Source organism: Rana temporaria, chromosome 8 (genome assembly GCF_905171775.1).
Source record: "Rana temporaria chromosome 8, aRanTem1.1, whole genome shotgun sequence".
NCBI lineage: Eukaryota > Metazoa > Chordata > Amphibia > Anura > Ranidae > Rana > Rana temporaria.
This window is the reverse complement of record NC_053496.1, coordinates 35,256,020-35,275,300: the sequence shown is the minus strand read 5'-3', so window position 1 is coordinate 35,275,300 and position 19,281 is coordinate 35,256,020. Positions and strand designations below refer to the sequence as shown.

The 19,281-nt window shown below is 42.5% G+C and overlaps 1 protein-coding gene across 1 annotated transcript in view; it reads left to right on the top strand.

Annotated features, from left to right (window-relative positions):
• TDRD1 (tudor domain containing 1) overlaps positions 1-19,281 on the top strand; it is a 127,848-nt gene that overhangs the window by 53,365 nt on the left and 55,202 nt on the right. Inside the window, exons 6-9 of the mRNA XM_040322138.1 lie at positions 308-368; positions 9,520-9,627; positions 15,529-15,714; positions 18,509-18,655. Coding sequence (XP_040178072.1) covers positions 308-368; positions 9,520-9,627; positions 15,529-15,714; positions 18,509-18,655 — 502 coding nt within the window. The remainder of the gene's footprint in view (positions 1-307; positions 369-9,519; positions 9,628-15,528; positions 15,715-18,508; positions 18,656-19,281) is intronic.

Genomic DNA, 19,281 nt, shown 5'->3' with positions numbered 1-19,281 from the left:
AAGTATTTTTGCATTTACCAGAAATAAGGAAGTACAAAAATTCTGTTTTAGTCTAAAGTGGTTCTCAACCTGAGGGTCAAATGATGATTTGCCAGGGGTCACCAAATCCTGGGCTGTTCCTGAAGCCTGCACCTCTCTCCCAGCCCTTTTGTGGCCGCCCAGCTGGGCTGTTTCTGGTCTAAAGTAAGAGGATATGTACAACAATAATACTGTACGTTCCCTTTAACTTGCAAATAATTTTTTATAACTTTGTAGAATAGGTTATTTACATTTATTAAGTTAATTTCTTGCAAATTATTATTTTCAGAAAATTGACTGATGAGGAGAAATCATCTCGGAACGACAGAGAGGCAAAAGCCTTCACAAAGGTAACAAAGACATTTTTGCATGATCGTTCCTTGAAAGCCCACTTCGTTGAACTCTAAGGCCTAGATTCACGTAGGGCGGCTTTACATTGTGCGGGCGTAGCGTATCTTATTTACGCTATGCCGCCGCTACTTAGAGAGGCAAGTGCTGTATTCACAAAGTTACGGCGGCGTATCGTAAATCGGCCGGCGTAAGCGCGCCTAATTCAAATTGGGAAGAGGTGGGCGTGTTTTATGCAAATAAAGCATGACCCCACGTAAATGTCGTTTTGAACGTACGGCGCATGCGCCGTCCGTGGACGTATCCCAGCGCGCATGCGTCTGATAGAATGCCTAATATACGTCGACAACTGCCTACGACGTGAACGTAACTTGCGCACAGCCCTGTTCGCGTACGACTTGCGCAAACGACGTAAAAAGATACGCTTGTTCCGACGTCCATACTTTGCATGGGCTACGCCACCTAGAGACCTGCTTTATCTTTACGCTGGCGTATGTCTTACGTAAACGGCGTAACTAATTGCGACGTACGTATGTTCGTGAATCGGCGTATCTTGCTCATTTGCATATTCGACGCGGAAATCAATGGAAGCGACACCTAACGGCCAGCGTAAATATGCACCCTAAGATACGACGGCATAGGAGACTTACGCCGTTCGTATCTTAGCCAAATTTAGGCGTATCGTTTCCAGAATACGCTTAAATATACGACGGCGCAGATTCTGGCCCTAAATGTTCACTAAAGAGTTGAATGTGTTAATGTTTGAGACCGGACACGTTTTTTTTTTTTTAATTAGTTTTGAAGTGGGGAAGGATGAGACTTCTTTCTTTTTTTCTTCTTTTTTTCTCTTTTCTTTTTTCTTTTTCTCTTTCTTTTTTTCAGGGGAAAAAAAAAAATATACATAATTAAATGAACTTTTTGACTCTTACCCACACTATCAAAAGCTAAATATAAACAATTTGCTGGCGTTGGGTCCTTTTCCTGTCATAAATGTAAATCCTATGTCTGTGGCAGCAGTTGGCTTTGTAGTGGAGGTGATTCGGGCAAGGTAATGACCCGCCCCCATGGACAATTTTGGATTTCTTAGTTGCGGTTTCACGATTGCATACAATTTTAAGGCTTGACATATTTGGTATGTTTTTACTTGACTCCGCCTCATTCATATATATAAAAAAAAAATTTACCATAAATTTGGGTAATCTATAAAAACATTGATTGCGCTACACGTTAAATATTGTTGCACACAAGAGCGTGAAAGCATTCATTCTAGGTCCAGCAATCATTGTTCATGCCAAACTGGGGATCAGCAACCAGTAGATCACAGCCAGGTGACTGGTAGATCGCAGTCTGGGCATGCTACCATCACAGAGCATCAGAGTGCAATGCAGAGGGACTACTTGTAAAGTTGGAGATGTAGTAGGGAGCAAGAGCCACATAAGCCATTTCCTCCTCTGTAGGGCTGTAGTCCCATGCGGAGTGATGCCAACTGCACTCCATCTCTTATCCCGTCTAGTGGTCTCCAGAGTCGTGCCAGCAGCAGGAAAGAAGAGATCTTTAGGTCATTGTGAAGCAATACACTGGGCATATAATAGTATAGGGCTGCTTTCGCACTGATGCGCTGTGATTTACCCACACCGCGGGTCCAGTGCTTTGTACCTGCAGCTTTCCTGCACTTGGCTGTAGACTTCAATTTATATCCCGTTTACTTGAATGGGTTGTGTTTGGCAGGCGGTAGCACCCAACAAAAACAACAGGGGGTTTATTTCCTGCATGTGTACACCTTTTGGCTGATGCCTCAGGAAGAGGGGAGGATGCATGCAGGAAACTTTAAGACAGATATATTTTTGTTAAAAGAAATACTTAAAATTGGTGAGTTTTCTGCTCAATGCTGTTTTCCACCAATAGGAGGTGTGCCAGCAGTTTGAGCAGACTAGACCGTATTGCATTGCTCTGGTCACAATTTTTTTTTTTTTTTTTTTTTGAGAGAGAGAATTTGAGACACGAGATCCAAATAGAAAGGTAACCTTATTGCTGCACCGGTTCCATTGTTCAGTCAGCAGGATGGGTAGATGACCAAGCTGTATGCGTTACCTTTTAAAGTGGTTGTATACCGCTGAAGAATAAAATAAAAAACTCTCTGTACTACTTTCACACTGGGGGGCTTTGCTGGCGCTAAAGAGCTAAAAATAGCACCTGCAAAGCGCCCTGAAAGAGCCGCTCCTCTCACTCCAGTGTGATTGCCCGAGTCACACTGGAGCGGTGCGCTGGCACGACGCTCAAGAATGTCCTGCCAGCCCCATCTTTGAGACGCTGTAGGAGCGGTGTACACACTGCTCCTAAAGGGCCTCTGCCCATTAAAATCAATATCAAAACATAGAGGAGAGTTCAGGGGCAGTTGAAAAAAACGCCCAACTGCTCCTAAACATCCGGTTACCCGGAGCAGTGTACATGAAGCCTTAGGCCCCTTTCACACGGGGTGGATCAGTAATGTCCCGCCCCGTAAACCTCCGCTTGCTCAGCGGGGATCGCTCCGTTGATCCCCGCTGAGCCGGCGGATGACAGGGCGGTCACTGCACACTGTGCAGGGACCACCCTGTCTTTTTTCCGCTCTCTCCTATGGGGGGATCGGATCAACACGGACCAATGCGTCCGTGTTCATCCGATCCGTAGACGGAAGGAAAAATAGGGGTTTCTTCCGTCTGCAGAATCAGATCATTACAGAAGCGGGTGAGATCAGGTGTCAGCGGATGTTCATCCGCTGACATCCGCAATCTCATAGGGACCAATGTATGTCCCTTTTTCATCCGCAAACAGATGGATGAAAAAGCGGACATATGGTCCGCAGGTGTGAAAGGGGCTTTAGACAATGGTATAATGTGCTAGTATGCATCGCATACCAGTACATTATGAAATTCCTTAGAACAAAGCCCTTCCAGCGGCGCCCGCTCACCGCTGAGACGGCTGACATTCCCCCCCCTGAGTGTCTTCCACATTTGTGGGCTACGATTCTGGGAGCGGTTGGAGCCGCAATGACGTCACTCCCGCACATGGGAGCTGCCGTTTCCGGCATGGGCTCTGAAGGTCCGGCACTGTAAGCCGTGCCTTCGGATCGCATGCACCAATTATGATGCATACTAGCTCATTTTGCCCCTTTGTCTTGCAGGTGGGGGTTTTTTTTCAGAGTTTTTTAACCTCTTTAAGGCTCACGCTGCATCCTTTTTCGATTCAGTGCGGTGCATTTGAGCCCATTCTTTTTGAACGGGCTCAAATCCTACTGCATCTCGCCAAAGATGTGAAAGCAGAATTTTTGTAACCACACTGCAACCACATTGCATGGTCGTTTTGTACCATGCAATCCGGTGCCGGCAAATGCACTGTGTTTGTGACCCACGTTTAGGGTGTCGGTAAGATTACCATGTTTCTTGCATCACAGAAGTGTGGATCTAGTCTTAAAGAGAAAAGTCGGGGTATGCAATGTAGTGGGAGTGTGGGATTCTCTGGAGGGGATTGTATGGAATTACAAATATTTGGCAGGGAAATCAGTTGACATCTATGTATTTCAGCTGTGTAGTTTGGTTGGTGTTACGTTTTAATCTTATGCTGACAGGCAAGATATAGAGGACATGATGGTCTTTAAAAAGTTTATTAACTGGTGACTTTGACGTCTGTCACACATTATTACTCCAGGTATAATCCTGCTGTCATCGCAATCTTCTTGGGTTTGTCTTTTCTTTTTCTTTTCCAGTCTGTTTGAAATGAACCACAAGTGGTGTTTAATGAATGCTCGGCAGATACAAAATGCGCAAATTGTAGCTCTGTAATCACTGTTGAATCATGAAATGTATTTATTGCAAGCGTTGCAAATATCTAAATTTTTCCTGGTATCTGCCTCTTGCAGTCCATGTACAGCAAGGTTGGAATGAGAGTGGAAGAAGCAGAGGAAGGAGCCAATTAGTTCATGTTCTGATGACAAGCATGCTGATAGGAGGAATGATCAGCGTGGCAGAGATGAGGTCATCCTTGTGTTGCTTCTTTTTTCAATGTCCATTCACAGGCTTGGAGCTGGTCCAGGATGACCTGGGCTCAAAGGAAGGGAGTTAAATGATGGCAATTTCCAAAATATACAATGTTTGAGGTGGGGCGCTGATTGTAATACACTACAGAAGGCACCATCCCTTCTTGATCTGACTAAAAACAAAAAAATATAATGATTCGACTTTAATGATTCCTCCTGTAGGGAATATGAGTCATCCACACAAACAACCGTAGGCCCATAACAGGTCTAAATGTTTTCTCCAAGGTAATGGAGAAAGAAGTTGTACAATAGCTACAACGGCATTTAGACACCCATAAATTACTCGACACGTTCCAATCAGACTTCCGTCCAGGGGACGGAACAGAACCGGTGTTGCTCAAAATATTCCCATTCTGGGAAAAACTATCATCCCTAGTACCAAAGTCAAAAGTCTCTGAGTCATCTTCGACTCCTACATGACAATGGATGCACAAATAGGGTCTGTAGTCAGCGGATCCCACCATCTGCTGCGCCTACTACACCGACTCGCCTCCTTTATCCCGAAAGAGGACATTGCAGTCGTGGTGGGAACAATCATCAATTCCAGACTAGACTACGCAAATGCCCTCTATCTAGGACTCCCCAAATACCAAATCACTTGTCTGCAAGTCGTTCAAAACACGGCCGCTCGACTAGTGACTGGCAAAAAAACATGGGAATCAATCTCACCTTCACTGAGATCCCTTCATTGGCTGCCAGTAAAAGACAGAATCACATTCAAGGCACTCTGCCTAACGCATAAGTGTATTCACGGAAACGCCCCCCAATATCTATTGCGAAAAAATAAAAGCCCATAACCCCAATGGCATTCTGCGATCCACAAATCAGAACCTACTCCAAATGCGCTACCAACTACCATCCGACTGGAGTCGGACCACTTGGCCTTCAGGAGAAAGATTAAAACCCATCTCTTCTGAGGTCAAATAAGGTTCCTTTCCCATGGAATGGAAACAGCGCCCAGAAGCGATTCAGTTCGCATGTGCTGCGCTTTACAAGTTTTTTCACTCACTCACTCACAAGTGAATATAAAACTTAAACAATATTTTATTACAGTTTAGTATATAAAATCTGCCAAAAGGCACATCAAAACATTAAAACATGAATATTACAGCAGTTTAAATTGCAAACAATACAGATTAGAGGCTGAATTGCTAACACAAGACAGGTCTATGCGTTTGGCAGAACAGATTTTAATATGTCTTTATGACGAATATATTCACTACTGGGGGGCACAGTCAAAGTCCCATTGTTATACTTTTTATGTTTTCTGTCTTAAGTAATAATGGCCATCAAACTGCATACATTAGCAGCAGAAATAAAGTATTGTGGGGTAAATCTCAAAGTTGAAGGTTTGCAGCAAAACATTTTTTTTTTTAAGTTTATCTTTTATAGGTTGGTTATCTTATTTTTAGCTTCTGTTCTGCTAAAGCCTAAAAGCAGCCAGATTTAAAACACAGAAAAATCAGCACAAGGGACATAACTTGGTAAGACGTGTCCTTTGTGCTGATATCTCTTCTTTTTAGGTGAAATCCTTCTCTGTACATAACCTCCACCTCTGCCACTGTAATCATTTAGTGCATCGGGGGGTTAATACAACTAAGGGACTGTCGAGGGATCTCATCAAGGGTGCCCGACTATGCACTCCCTTTATTCCCAGCAGCACTACAGCTTCTAAGAATGGAGGGCAGGTGGATGATTTAAAGTTCCACCCATTCCATTTGTAAATTGTTTCATACATAGAGGGTGTAGTACGGAATATTGTTTTCAAGCAGTATCTAGGTGCCAAAGCTACAGTATTGTAACAAACATTGTTCTAAGCTAACTAAACAAAAGATATATGGGAACTTCAGCCAGCCAGATGAAATGTTATTACAGTGGAACCTCGAATTGCGAGTAATGTGGTTATCGAGATAGGCTCATGAACAAAGTCTTTCCGAGGTCAGCCGAACAGTCCTCGGGTCGTTTCTGAGGCTCTCCGGGGCGGCGGCAATCCCCCCCCCCCCCCCCGCCCGGCCTGTGGCCGCATGCAGTGTTGCATGACATTGAAGTCAATGCAGAGCAAATAATTTTTGTTTCCATTGACTTCAATGGGGAAACTCGCTTTGATACGTGAGTACTTTGGATTACGAGCATTCTCCTGGAACGGATTATGCTCATAATCCAAGGTTCCACTGCACTGATAAATAACAGTATATGTAATTTCTAATGCAATTTAAGCACCCTTTCTGCACATTGCATGACCTATATCACCCAACTATTCAGAGCCTGCAGATTTTCAGCTTTGTGTGTCGCCTTCATCAGCATCCTGTATTTTTTGAGATTGTGCGCTCACCACCTGGCAATTAAATGATGGCAATAGTTAAAGCCAACGGTCCCTTTTCCTACCCTTGCCCTACCTTTTCCATACTCAGAGCTGACGATGACCTCCTCTCCTGGTGTTGCTATCCTTTGCGGCTATAACAACCTTTCCACAAGATGTCGGTGTGTATCTCTGGGAATTTGTGTGAATTTGTGACGCCAGGCACTGATGTTGGATGAGAAGACCTGATTCGCAATCTTTGTTTTAATTTATCCCAACAGGGTTCCATAGGGTTAAGGTCAGTGCACTGTACAGGCCACTTACATTCCTCTATAGCAGACTGATTAAACTCCACTATATTGTCTAAAGTATTGGGACTCCTGTCTTTAATGGCATCCCAGTCTTAGTCCGTAGGGTTCAATATTGAATTGGCCCACCCTTTGCAGCTATAACAGCCTCAACTCTTCTGATCGTTCGTATGGTGCTTTCGACAGCTGATTTTGCTTTTTCGTTCGAAAGCTGGAAATGCAGACTAAAATATTTGACAGATGTGAACACAACATCTGATTTTTGTTTAATTAGTACAGTTTTCATCCTCAAAAAAAAAAATTGTAAGAGCAAGACTACGCATGCTCAGAAACGAAAGAAAACATACAAAACTATTAAACACATTGGGAGTTATTTACGAAAGGCAAATCCACTTTGCACTACAAGTGCAAACTACACCTGAAATTGCACTGAACGTGCACTTGGAAGTGCAGTCGCTGTAAATCTGAGGGGTAGATCTGAAATGAGGGGAATCTGATGATTTTTTTATCCAATCATGTGCAAGCTAAAATGCTGTTTTTTATTCTCCTTGCATGTCCCGCTCGGATCTACAGTGACTGCACTTCCAAGTACAATTTCAGTGTAGTTTGCACTTGTAGTGCAAAGTGCATTTGCCTTTAGTAAATAACCCCCATTATGTCGCTTCTGAAGTTGAATTCTGTCGTAACAAGAATTTTCGTATGGTAACCTCTTCACTTTCGATATGAAACTAGCATGCCACAAAAAAACGGACGAACGTTCGTCCTAAAATCTGATCGTGTGTACAAGGCTTTAGTCCGTAGGGTTCAATATTGAGTTGGCCCACCCTTTGCAGCTATAACAGGTTCAACTCATCTAGGAAGGCTGTCCACAAGGTCTAGGAGTGTGTCTATGGGAATGTTTGATCATTATTCTAGAAGCACATTTGTGAGGTCCGGCACCAATGTGGACGAGAAGACCTGGCTCGCAGTCTCCACTCTAATTCATCCCAAAGGTGTTCTATCAGGTTGAGGTCAGAACTCTGTGCAGGCCAGTCAAGTTCCTCCACCCAAAGCTCACTCATCCATGTTTTTATGGACCTTGCTTTGTGCACCTGTTCCAACATGACTGCGCACCTGTGCACAAACGAGGTCCATAAAAACATGGATGAGTAACGCACATACAGATCCAACTACTTTTAGCTGAACTCCTTGCAGGCTGATTCCCAATGCAGCATCCAACCACTGGAAAAATGGATAGCAGGATACAAAAAACACACAAAGGCAGCGCTCGATGGGAATAGCATTAAAACTTTTATAGTCTTCAAGTAGGTAACAAAATAAATATTGCAGTGGAGATAAAATCGATGTAGCTACATAAACTGTAAAAATGGTGCGAGTAATACCAAACGGTAACAAAAGCAGTCATAAAAACATGTAGCTAAGTATGATACTGGTATAAAAATGTGTACAACGATGCCACTGCTGAATCCATATGAGGAGAAGTTAACATCAGTCCGTCAGCATGTAGATGTCCCATGAAGGGAACTATCACAACTCCCAGTAGATGGCTGTAGAATCCCAGATTAATAGAGGGAAGTGTAACGGCTTTTGCGTGTGGCAGATAGTAAGGTCCCGCTGACATGCAGATATGAAGGCACATCAAAGGAGCCCTTAAGATGGACACGGCATGCCCCGCCGGTGGCCGTGACGTCACCGGATCTCCGACGGAACTCCCTGAAGCCGGCGGAGTACAAATCAAAATAATTTTGATCGATAATTTCCACAGCCCTAGAAAAAATTACACTTTTTTAAATAAAAAAAATAAGACAACAGTAAAGTTATACCCATTTTTTTTAATATTATGAAAGATAATGTTACGCTGGGTAAATTCATACCCAACATGTCACGCTTCGAAATTGCGTCCGCTCGTGGAATGCCGACAAACTTTTACCCTTTAAAATCTTCATAGGCGACGTTTAAAAAAATCTACAGGTTGCATGTTTTGAGTTACAGAGGAGGTCTAGGGCTAGACCAATCTACCAATCGCGGCGATTCCTCACATGTGTGGTTTGAACACGGTTTACATATGCGGGCGCTGCTCACGTATGTGTTCGCTTCTGCGCGCAAGCTCGTTGTGACGGGGTGCGTTTTCTGGCTCCTAACTTTTTTAGCTGGCTCCTAGATTCCAAGCAAATTTGTCAAACCCTGGTGTATGTGTTTATGGAGCCGGGTTCCTGTACAGGGTCAAAGATTTGCTAAAACAGAAAAGGGCTTTCCCCACATTACCACACAGTTTGATGTGCACAATTGTTTGTTGGAAAGAAAGAAAGACGTTTATTTAAAATGAATGCCGCAGCATTTTATTTTTATATAAGATTTTTTCTTTTTTTTTCAGACAGTGGGTTCTTCCAGTATCAATTTTACTTTGTGGCTTGTACCTTTTTGATCTTTTAGCATGTGTTGCAGCTCATTTAATTGTCCTTCTCTTGTAGCCTTCTGGTATTTCAGTTTCTACACCCGGTAAAAAAGAAGACAATGGATGGCGCCTCATGCTGTGTGACTTGAAGTTGGAGACCCTCAGTGAAGGAACAGAGATACAGGTGGTTGTTTTATACATGCTGTGTACATTCTGTGTTTTTCAGGCAAACTTGGGATCATCTAAAGCAGCCTTTCTCAACCTTTTTTACCGCTGGGGAACCCTAAAAATAATTTTCAGGTCTCGGGGAACCCCTGATAAAACCCATTCATTGGGGGTCAGTGGGAACAATGCCCCTCACTTTGGTGGTCAGTGAGAAGAATGCCCTTTTTTACAGTAGTGGTAAGAATGCCCCCCTTACAGAGAACTATGAAGATCATTTGTGTTATACCACTGGCTCCTCCAAGTGGAATTGGCTCAGAACTATGTAGGCACCATCAAACAGGAGCTAAATCGGCCACAGCTCAGGGAACCCCTAGCCACCTCTGGAGGAACCCTAGGGTTTCACGGAACCCTGGTTGAGAATGGCTGATCTAAAGTGACCTGCAGATCACAGCTACAACCACAGGCTCTTTTATGTCTGTAGTCATACCAGACTGAAGCCTGGCCCTAAAATTACTTTTATTTTTATTCTTGCAATACAGGACACAGGCTGGATATTCAGACTCTGGTTTATGGGCTGCTACCTTCAGGTGATCGGACGGTGGCAAAAGCTGTGCAGGGGAAGGCCCCCATAGGAGTCCTCATTTTTTATTTTTTTTGCTGGCGTCCTTAGGGGATGGACCTCTTCTACTTTATGGAGTTATCTATGCTTAACTAGTTTTCTTTGTTTCTCCCATTATTTTATTTTGGATTTTCCAATAACCACTTCACTGCCTAGAAGCAGTGTACCTGGATCAATGTAAACCCGGTAAAAGCTTGGGAACCCTACCCTGACTGCAGGCTGTAAGAGTGCCTGTACTGGTGCTTTGGGCACTGAATTCTGCTTAGGTGCTCTTCTTGGCAATAAGTGTAGCGAGCTGCAGGCTGCTGTACACGTCCAGGGCTGTGGTCCATCCCTGTGGTTCCTAGACCCTAAAGACACTTCTGGGGATATGTCCACTGTTTAGGGGTGGTGCCTTGTCCCATATAGGGGCCAGCAACATGGAGAGGTAAAACATATTCATTCTATATTGGAAGATATATGTAGCATTACAGCAAGTATGCAAATGAGTATCTCAATTGCTTGCATTACACTAATCGAAGTGTCACCTTAGTATTAATGGTATTCATTTCTATGTAAAATTATTAGAAAGCTGGAAAAAATATATATATATTTTTTTTATTTCAATAGATTTTTATTCAAAAATGTTAACAATTTAACGAATTTTGTTAGGATACAAATAGTATATCAGTACAGAATGACCCATACACTCTTAAGAGGTGACCAAATGTCCAATTGGAAATGTATTTAGATTTTTTTCACTTATTGGGTGTTTACAATTTCAAACTTGCAGTAAAAATTCCACCATTCCGAGCTCACTTTCAGGTTGCATCACACCACAGGTCATACTATTACCAGCACTCCCGCCTAGAGCCATTGTAATGTGCTTAGGCATTTCCTTCTGTCATGAGGACTTCACTACAGGATGGTCAACACTTGGGTGGTTATGCACCTTTCTGTTGACTTTCTTACATTGGGCAATTTTGACAATTGGGGGGGCTCCTAAAAAGACTTTCACTCCTTTTTGAGAACCAAAAAATGGGGCAATGTGATATGTTCATAATTTCAAAGTTTCTATTAGACCCCTTTCACACTGACACGTTTTTCAGGCCTTTTAGCGCTAAATATAGCGCTGCTATACCGCCTGAAAAAATCATGCCCTGCAGTATTTAGTGTGAAAGCCCGAAAGGCTTTCACACTGGAGTGGTGCGCTAGCAGGACCGCTCCAAAAGTCCTGCTAGCCGCATCTTTTGAGCGGTGTATTCACTGCTCCAAAACCGCTCCTTCCCATTGAAATCAATGGGAAACCGCGGTATACCGCCCGCAATGCGCATTGTGGGCGATATTAACCATTTTTCGGCCGCTAGCGGAGGTTAAAACTGCACCGCTAGTGGCCCAATATCGCGTTAAAAAAAAAAAAATATATATATATATATAATATACACTTTAAAAACTCCTCACATGATGCACATGTAAAACCACTTCAGCCCCGGACCATTTGGCTGCCCAAAGTCCAGAACACTTTTTGCGATTCGGCACTGCGTTGCTTAACTGACAATTGTGCGACGTGGCTCCCAAACAAAATTGACATCCTTTTTTCCCCCCACAAATAGTTTTTTTTTTGGTGGTATTTGATCACCTCTGCAGTTTTTATTTTTTGCTCTATAAGCAAAAATAGAGCAACAATTTTGAAAAAAATCTAAATTCTTAACATTTTTAGCCATAATAAATATCCCCCCCAAAAAAATATATATAAAAAAAATATTTTTCTTCAATTTAGGCTGATACATATTCTTCTGCATATTTTAGCTAAAAAAAAATTGCAATGAGCGTTTGGTTTGTGCAAAAGTTATAGCGTCTACAAAATAAGGGATAGTTTAATTGCATTTTTGGAAACCTTTTTTTTTTTTTATTAGTAATGGCGGTGATCAGCGTTTTTTTAATTTTTAATTTTATTGAGACTGCGACATTATGGCGGACACATCAGACAATTTTGGCGCTATTTTGGGACCATTCACATTTATACAGCGATCAGTGCTATAAAAATGCCTTGATTACTGTGTAAATGTGATTGGCAGTGAAGAGGTTAAGTGTGTCCTATGGAGTGATTCTAGCTGTTAGGGGCGTAGCTTACTGTGACACGTCACTGATCGCTGCTCCCGATGAGAGGGAGCAGACGATCAGTGTCCGTGTCACTAGGCTAGAACGGGCAGATGCTGGTTTACACTGGCATTCCCCCGTTCTGCAGCTCCATGACACATGATTGCGGGACACCGGCGGACATCAAGTTTGCGTGTCCACGCAGCGGCAAATTTAAAGTGACGTATATTTAAGTTGATTTGCCTGTCCGTGCCATTCTGCCAACATAAATGTTCGTGACACGGTCCTTAAGGGCTCTTTCACACGGAGCGGATCCATATTGATCCGCTCCGTTAGCCCGTTTGGCTCAGCAGGGATTCCTCCGTAAATCCCTGCTGAGCTGTCGGCGGACAGGGCGGTCCCCGCACACAGTGCAGAGACTGCCCTGTCTCTCCTCCGCTCTCCCCTATGGGGAATCGGATGAATATGGACCGTGTGATTCATCCGATCCGTTCCGCCGGACAGAAGAAAAATAGGGTTTTCTTCCGTCCGCAAAAGCGGATCTTTGCGGACGCGGATGGTTGCGGACGTTAGCGGATGCATCATCCGCTAACGTCTGCAATCCCATAGGGATACATTACAAGTCCGTAAACGGACTTGTAATAAACGGACCATTTGTCCGTAGGTGTGAAAGGGCCCTAAGTGGTTAAAAACACACAAAATTGTTCAAGATAAAGCACAAAACAAAAAAGAAGTTGTGATACCCAAAACTATGAATGGCTGTATGATCAAAGGTTCTCTAACAGCAGTACATGGAACGGGCTATATAAGTTCCATGTATTATTGAACCTTTGATCATCCAGCCATTCATAGTTTTGGGTATCGGTACTTCTATTTTGTGCTTTATCTTGAACAATTTTGACATCATTTTTATTTTTAAATGTGTGCCTCATGTGAGGATTTTTTAACCACCTGTAGGGCACTTAAATCCCCTTCCTGCCCAGACCAATTTTCAGCTTTCAGCGCTGATGCCTTTTGAATGACAATTGCGCAGTCATACAACACTGTACCCAAATTATATTTTTATCATTTTTTTCCCCACAAATAGAGATTTTTTTTGGTGGTATTTGATCACCTCTGCGGTTTTTATTTTTTGCACTATAAACAAAAAAGTCAGAAGATTTAGAAAAAAACACTATTTTTTACCTTTTGTTATAATAATATCCCAATTTTTTTTTAATGAACTATTTTTTTCCTCAGTTTAGGCCGATACGTATTCTTCTACATATTATTTTTTTTTTAAATCTCAATAAGCGTTTATTGATTGGTTTGCGCAAAAGTTATAGCGTCTACAAAATAGGGGATACATTTATGAATTTATTTTTTACTAGTAATGGCGGCGATCTGCGTTTTTTTTTTTCTTTTTTCAGGCCTGCGATATTGCGGCGGACACATCGAAAACTTTTGACACTATTTTGGAACCATTCACATTTACACAGTGAACAGTGCTATAGTAATGCACTGATTACGGTAAATGTGACTGGCAGGGAAGGGGTTATTACTAGGGGGCGAGGAAGGGGTAAATGTATTCCCTGGGAGTGATTCTTACTGTGGGGGGAGGGGACCTACTGGGGGAGGTGACCGATCTGTGTCCCCAAGGCCTCCAGCGGCGCGGGCGGGTAATGTAAATAAAAGGACGTCCAGGGACGTCCACCCGGCAGTTGAGAGCCACGCTGCGGACGTCTTTTGTCTACAGCGATGGTCTCAAGTGGTTAAGGTGATATTAATAAAATCAATTTTTATAATATATTTTTGTTATCTTTTAAAAGTCCCGTTATAAGAGATTTTTTGATATTCTATACTAATAACAGGGATGATGGCAGCACTGATGAACTAATGCTGTATTCAGGTGATATGTTCAGGCACAATATTCCGCCAACATCCCAAAATGTCAATGTAACCATGGAAGGGGGACTACTTGGGCAGAGTCAAGATTACAAGTCTAAAATGTCACCAATGTCAGTCCAGGCACCGCATCATTGCGACAATAGTCTGGATCCGCCAGGTGCCTGGACTGACACCCAGCCCAGACTCTCAGCGAGGCGCTAAGAGCCTCAGATGTCCGCCCCTTCCACAGCCCAGCTCTTCAATGAGCGAGCAGAGAGCTGTGACTGACAGTCATGGAGCTCTGAGAGGCGCCGGGGAAAGATGCAGCATCAGACCGATTCTGCATCCACCTAGGTAAGTATGATTCTGAAAAAATAAATAAAAATCCTTCTTTTTTAAAAATAAAAAAATCACCACTGATTCTTGAAGTGTCCCATATGTTCAGAATAATCACAGAGGTACTTGCCCCCCATCCTGTCCTCCTTAAGAATGCAGGGACATCCTGCTTCAAGATTCACCATTGTTAGGTTAATAAGACAACTCGCTTCAAGAGCTCACATCCTAAAGGATTAAAAAAAAAAAAAACCTCCTCCAGATTGGTTGTTGTTTCCTGGGCATTCCGATATCAAGCTTCTGTTACCCAACGTTGCAAGGCTGCCACCTTATCTCCTGTTACTACTTTTCAAAGTTCTACCAGTTGGATGTTCAGTCCTCTATGAATGCAACTTTTGTTGTGAGGTTCTTGGAGCAACACTAGGAGTTGGGTATGTTGCTACCTCTGTTATTGTTGAGCCTGTTGATAACAATTCTGTTTTGCGCTTTATTGTTGCCCAAGGCTTCTCTGTTTCATTGCTTGGAGACATCCTAGGGTCTATGAATATCAAGCCTGTGTCCTGTACTATTTGAATAAGAAAAGGGAATTTTTAACTTTCTTTTGTATTCCATATATTGGAGAACCATTCTGGACACAGACCACCCTCCCCTCTGTTCCTGTGTTAATCATCATGGCTTGCTAAAAAAAACTCGGAACTTGTGTAGGGTTCTAGGGGGATGCTCAGGGGGCATGTCCTCAAAGCTGGACCCAGGGCTATGAATATCAAGACTGTGTCCTGTACTGTACCCCAAGATATGGAATTTTACGGAATGTCCAAAAATTTGGTTTGGTCCTCCTTAGTATCCTAGTAGCATTTTTCATTCTGTAAATCTTCACCAGTCTGCAGGAGAAGGGAAGCTGAAGGAATGCTAAATGAAGTGTGCGTAAAAACTCACGTGTGGCAGGTGTTTGAATAGAGCTGGAATTTCTCTTTACCTTGAAATTTGACACCCCCCCCCCCTTTTTTTATATATATTTTTCAGGGTTGTGTTACAGAGTTTACAAGCCCAACTAATTTCTTTGTCCAAGATTGCAGTTCAAAATCAATAGAAATTATCATAAAGATTTCAGTCCAGTTGAACAACCTCTATTCATCCCCGGAGAATGTGAGGAAGGACTATATACCGGTTATTGAGGAGGTTTGTGCAGCAAAGTATTCCCAGGATCAGGTAAACCACAGCACTGACACTAATCTGTCATTCATGTTCATCGTAGCATCATTTATGTGCCTGTGTGTGTGTGTTTTTTTTTTTTATTGGCAAGCCTTTACATCCTTCAGAAATAGATTTTTGTTTTATTACAATGTAAGTCCTGTCTCTAATAATGCTTTAAACTAGGTGATTATGTACAGTGCTTTTCATCGCCCTTGGACCTTTCTTCAGTTATTAATTTGGGGACAGCCCAGTGGTTACTTATGCAATATACTGAACATCAGGGAAACCCCTATTACAAAGCCTTCATCATGGCCTCAATTTTTTTTATGTCAAGTTTGCTTTAACCCATTCACTTCCTTTAGTATAAGGTTTACTGTGCAATACAACCACTTGCAGCTGACCATCTCAGTAAGCCTTACTTCAGCTGTATACTGTCCTGCTACAGTGGATATAAAAAGTCAACACACCCCTGTTAAAATGTCAGGTTTATGCAATGTAAAAAAATGAGACAAAGATAAATAATTTCAGAACTTTTCCCACCTTTTAATGCAATCTATAAACTGTACAACTCAGTTGAACATCAAACTGAAATCTTTTAGGTAGAGGGAAGTAAAAATAAAAATTAATATGGTTGTATAAGTGTGCACACCCTTAAAGTAATACTTTGTTGAAGCACCTTTTGATTTTATTACAGCACTGTCTTTTTGGGTATGATGCCGCGTACACACCATCACTTTATGTGATGAAAAAAAACGACGTTTTAAATCATGAAATAAAACAACGTTTTGGAAACTTCATTTTCAAAAACGACTTTGCCTACACACCATCGTTTTTTCAAAATGCTCTAGCAAAGCGCGGTTACGTTCAGCACTCTTTTTTCCATTGAAGCTAGCTTCCTAACTTGCTTCTGAGCATGCGCGGGTTTAAAAACGTTTTTTTAAACGCTGTTTTGCCCACACACTATCATTTTAATTGACACAAAAAATGACGTTTTGAAAAACGACACAAAAAATTGAAGCATGCTTCAATTTTTTTTTGTCATTTTTCACAAGACATAGAACAGCGTTTTTCCCCACACGGTCATTTCAATTGTTTTTTTTCATCACATAAAGTGATGGTGTGTACGCGGCATTAGTCTTAACAGCATGGCACATCTTGACTTGGCAATATTTGCCCACTCTTCTTTGCAAAATCACTCCAAATCTGTCAGATTGTGAGGGCATCGCCTGTGCACAGCCCTCTTCAGATCACCCCACAGATTTTCAATCAGATTCAGGTCTGGGCTCTGGCTGGGCTATTCCATAACTTTAATCTTCTTATGGTGAAGCCATTCCTTTGTTTATTTGGATGTATGCTGTGGGTTGTTATACTGAAAGAAAATAAAAGTTCCTCTTCGTGTTCAGCTTTCTAGCAGAAACATGAAGGTTTTGTGCCAATATTGACTGGTATTTGGAACTGTTCATAATTCCTTCTACCTTGTCTAAGGCCCCTGTTGCAGCTGAAGAAATACACCCCAAAGCATGATACTACCACCACCATGCTTTACTGTGGGTATGGCGTTCTTTTGGTGATGTGCAGTGTTGGTTTTTGTACCAATCCTATCTCTTGGAATTATGGCCAAAAAGTCCAATCTTGGTTTCAACAGACCGGAACACATTTTCCTACATGTTTTTGGGAGTCTTCAAAATTTAGCCGGGATTGGATGTTTTTCTTTGTTAGAAAATGTCTTGCCATTATACATTATAGTCCAGACATATGAAGAATATGGGAGATTGTTGTCGTATGTACCACACAGCCAGTCCTTTATATTTCAATATTTTTATTGAAAAGATCAGGTAGTAATAGAAATAAGATTGGAAGAACGCCAATTCTCCGGTTGTCATGGCAAAACATAGGCAAATTAACTCTTCTTTCTTTTTTCAAATATAATAAAAAAAAGTACAAAACAAGAGGCATACCCAGGCTCAAAATATATACATCTAGAAAGGCACATACAACAACATCATTAGTGCCATCCTGGCACTGAATGGTGGTACACTCCAATAGCAATTGACAAGGCCGCTAGCCTCCTACCCAGGTACTAGAGTGTGAGCCAGATAAATTATGAGTATCTCTACTCAATAAATTATCAATCAACAAAAGGAGCTGTGTGTTCGTGGGCGTCCTGACACTCCTGCTCGCCCCTCCCCCCTCAAGAGGCTTTCTCCACACCAGGGAGAAAGCCTTGCATTACGGTGTGTAGTTGCAGACAAAAGAACAGGAAGTTCAACAGACCCACCCACAGAATCTGCAGTTTTTCAGTTCTTATAACAGACAGAGGGGGACATATGACAGGTAAGGATACATGCAGGGGGCATCTATATCCTTCTAGATCAGCACTATGGCGGTAGTTTAGAAAGGATGAGAGTGGATTTACATCCACTTTAATGGGCATGGAAGAGGAGGGAGGGGTGGGCTGTCATTTAACACTGTATATGCCCACATGTGTGACTATAGTCACATGGGCTCCTCAGATGTGATGGGAAGGAAATGCTCAGCATCGAACCTCACTGAAAACTGAGCATGTGCAGAGTTGCCACCACAGCTGCAAAATTCCTAGCCGATTTGGGGACATGGACAGAAGAGGGAGACAGAGTAGCAAATCAACCAATTTTTTTGCAGAATACAGACAACGAATCCCATAGAGCGCGTAATACACCATTTATTGTTAGTTTTTTATGATGCGAGTTTAGCGACACTTTAATCTGGTGATTAGATTGTTGTAGATATTCCCTAAAAGTAATATTTCTCATGCTCTGTTTTGTTTTAGCAATGGTATCGTGTTCTGGTTTGCAGCGTGGAGATAAATATGAAGACTGCGCAGGTCCTTTATATTGACTACGGAAGTCAGGAGACTTTGGCATTTTGTCAATTGCAGCCATTGCATAAAGATCTAGACCTGGCCATCCCTCCTTGTGTAAGTCGTGCATTAACTCTCTTGTTTGGATAATGAGAGTCTGATAAGTGGCACTGATGGCTCCTGATAGGCGGCACTGTTGGGGGTGCACTGATTATTTGTGTAAATGTTCCCTATCAGACTTTCCGGTTACCGGCTCTCCTTTCCTGGTGCCCCCCCCACTTTAAAGTACATTACCTGCATTAAGGTAAAAAATCTTTAGTGCAACTTCGCCTGATCTTGATCCAGTGCTGTTCCTGAGAGCAGTGGTTCACTCCCGTCTCATCGGCTGAGAGGCAGGTGCGATTGGCTGCTGTCAATCACAGCCAGTGAGGAAGGAGTGGGGGTGGGGCTGAGCCGTACTCTGTGTGTCTATAAACACAGAGTCAGCTTGGGAGTGGGCCATCATGCGTGTCCTCATAGCAAGCAGATTGCTATAGTGGGCACTTGGCTTGGGGGAGGAGCCAGGAGCGCCGACGGGGGACTCGAGAAGGGGAGGATCGGAGCTGCACTGTGCAAAGCCAATGGCAGAGCAGGTTAGTATAACATTATTTAACAAAAAAAATATTCGGGTTTACAATCGCTTTAACCACTTGCCAACAATATAAGTTACATATATAGCGGCAAAGTGGCTCTGCTGTGCCGAA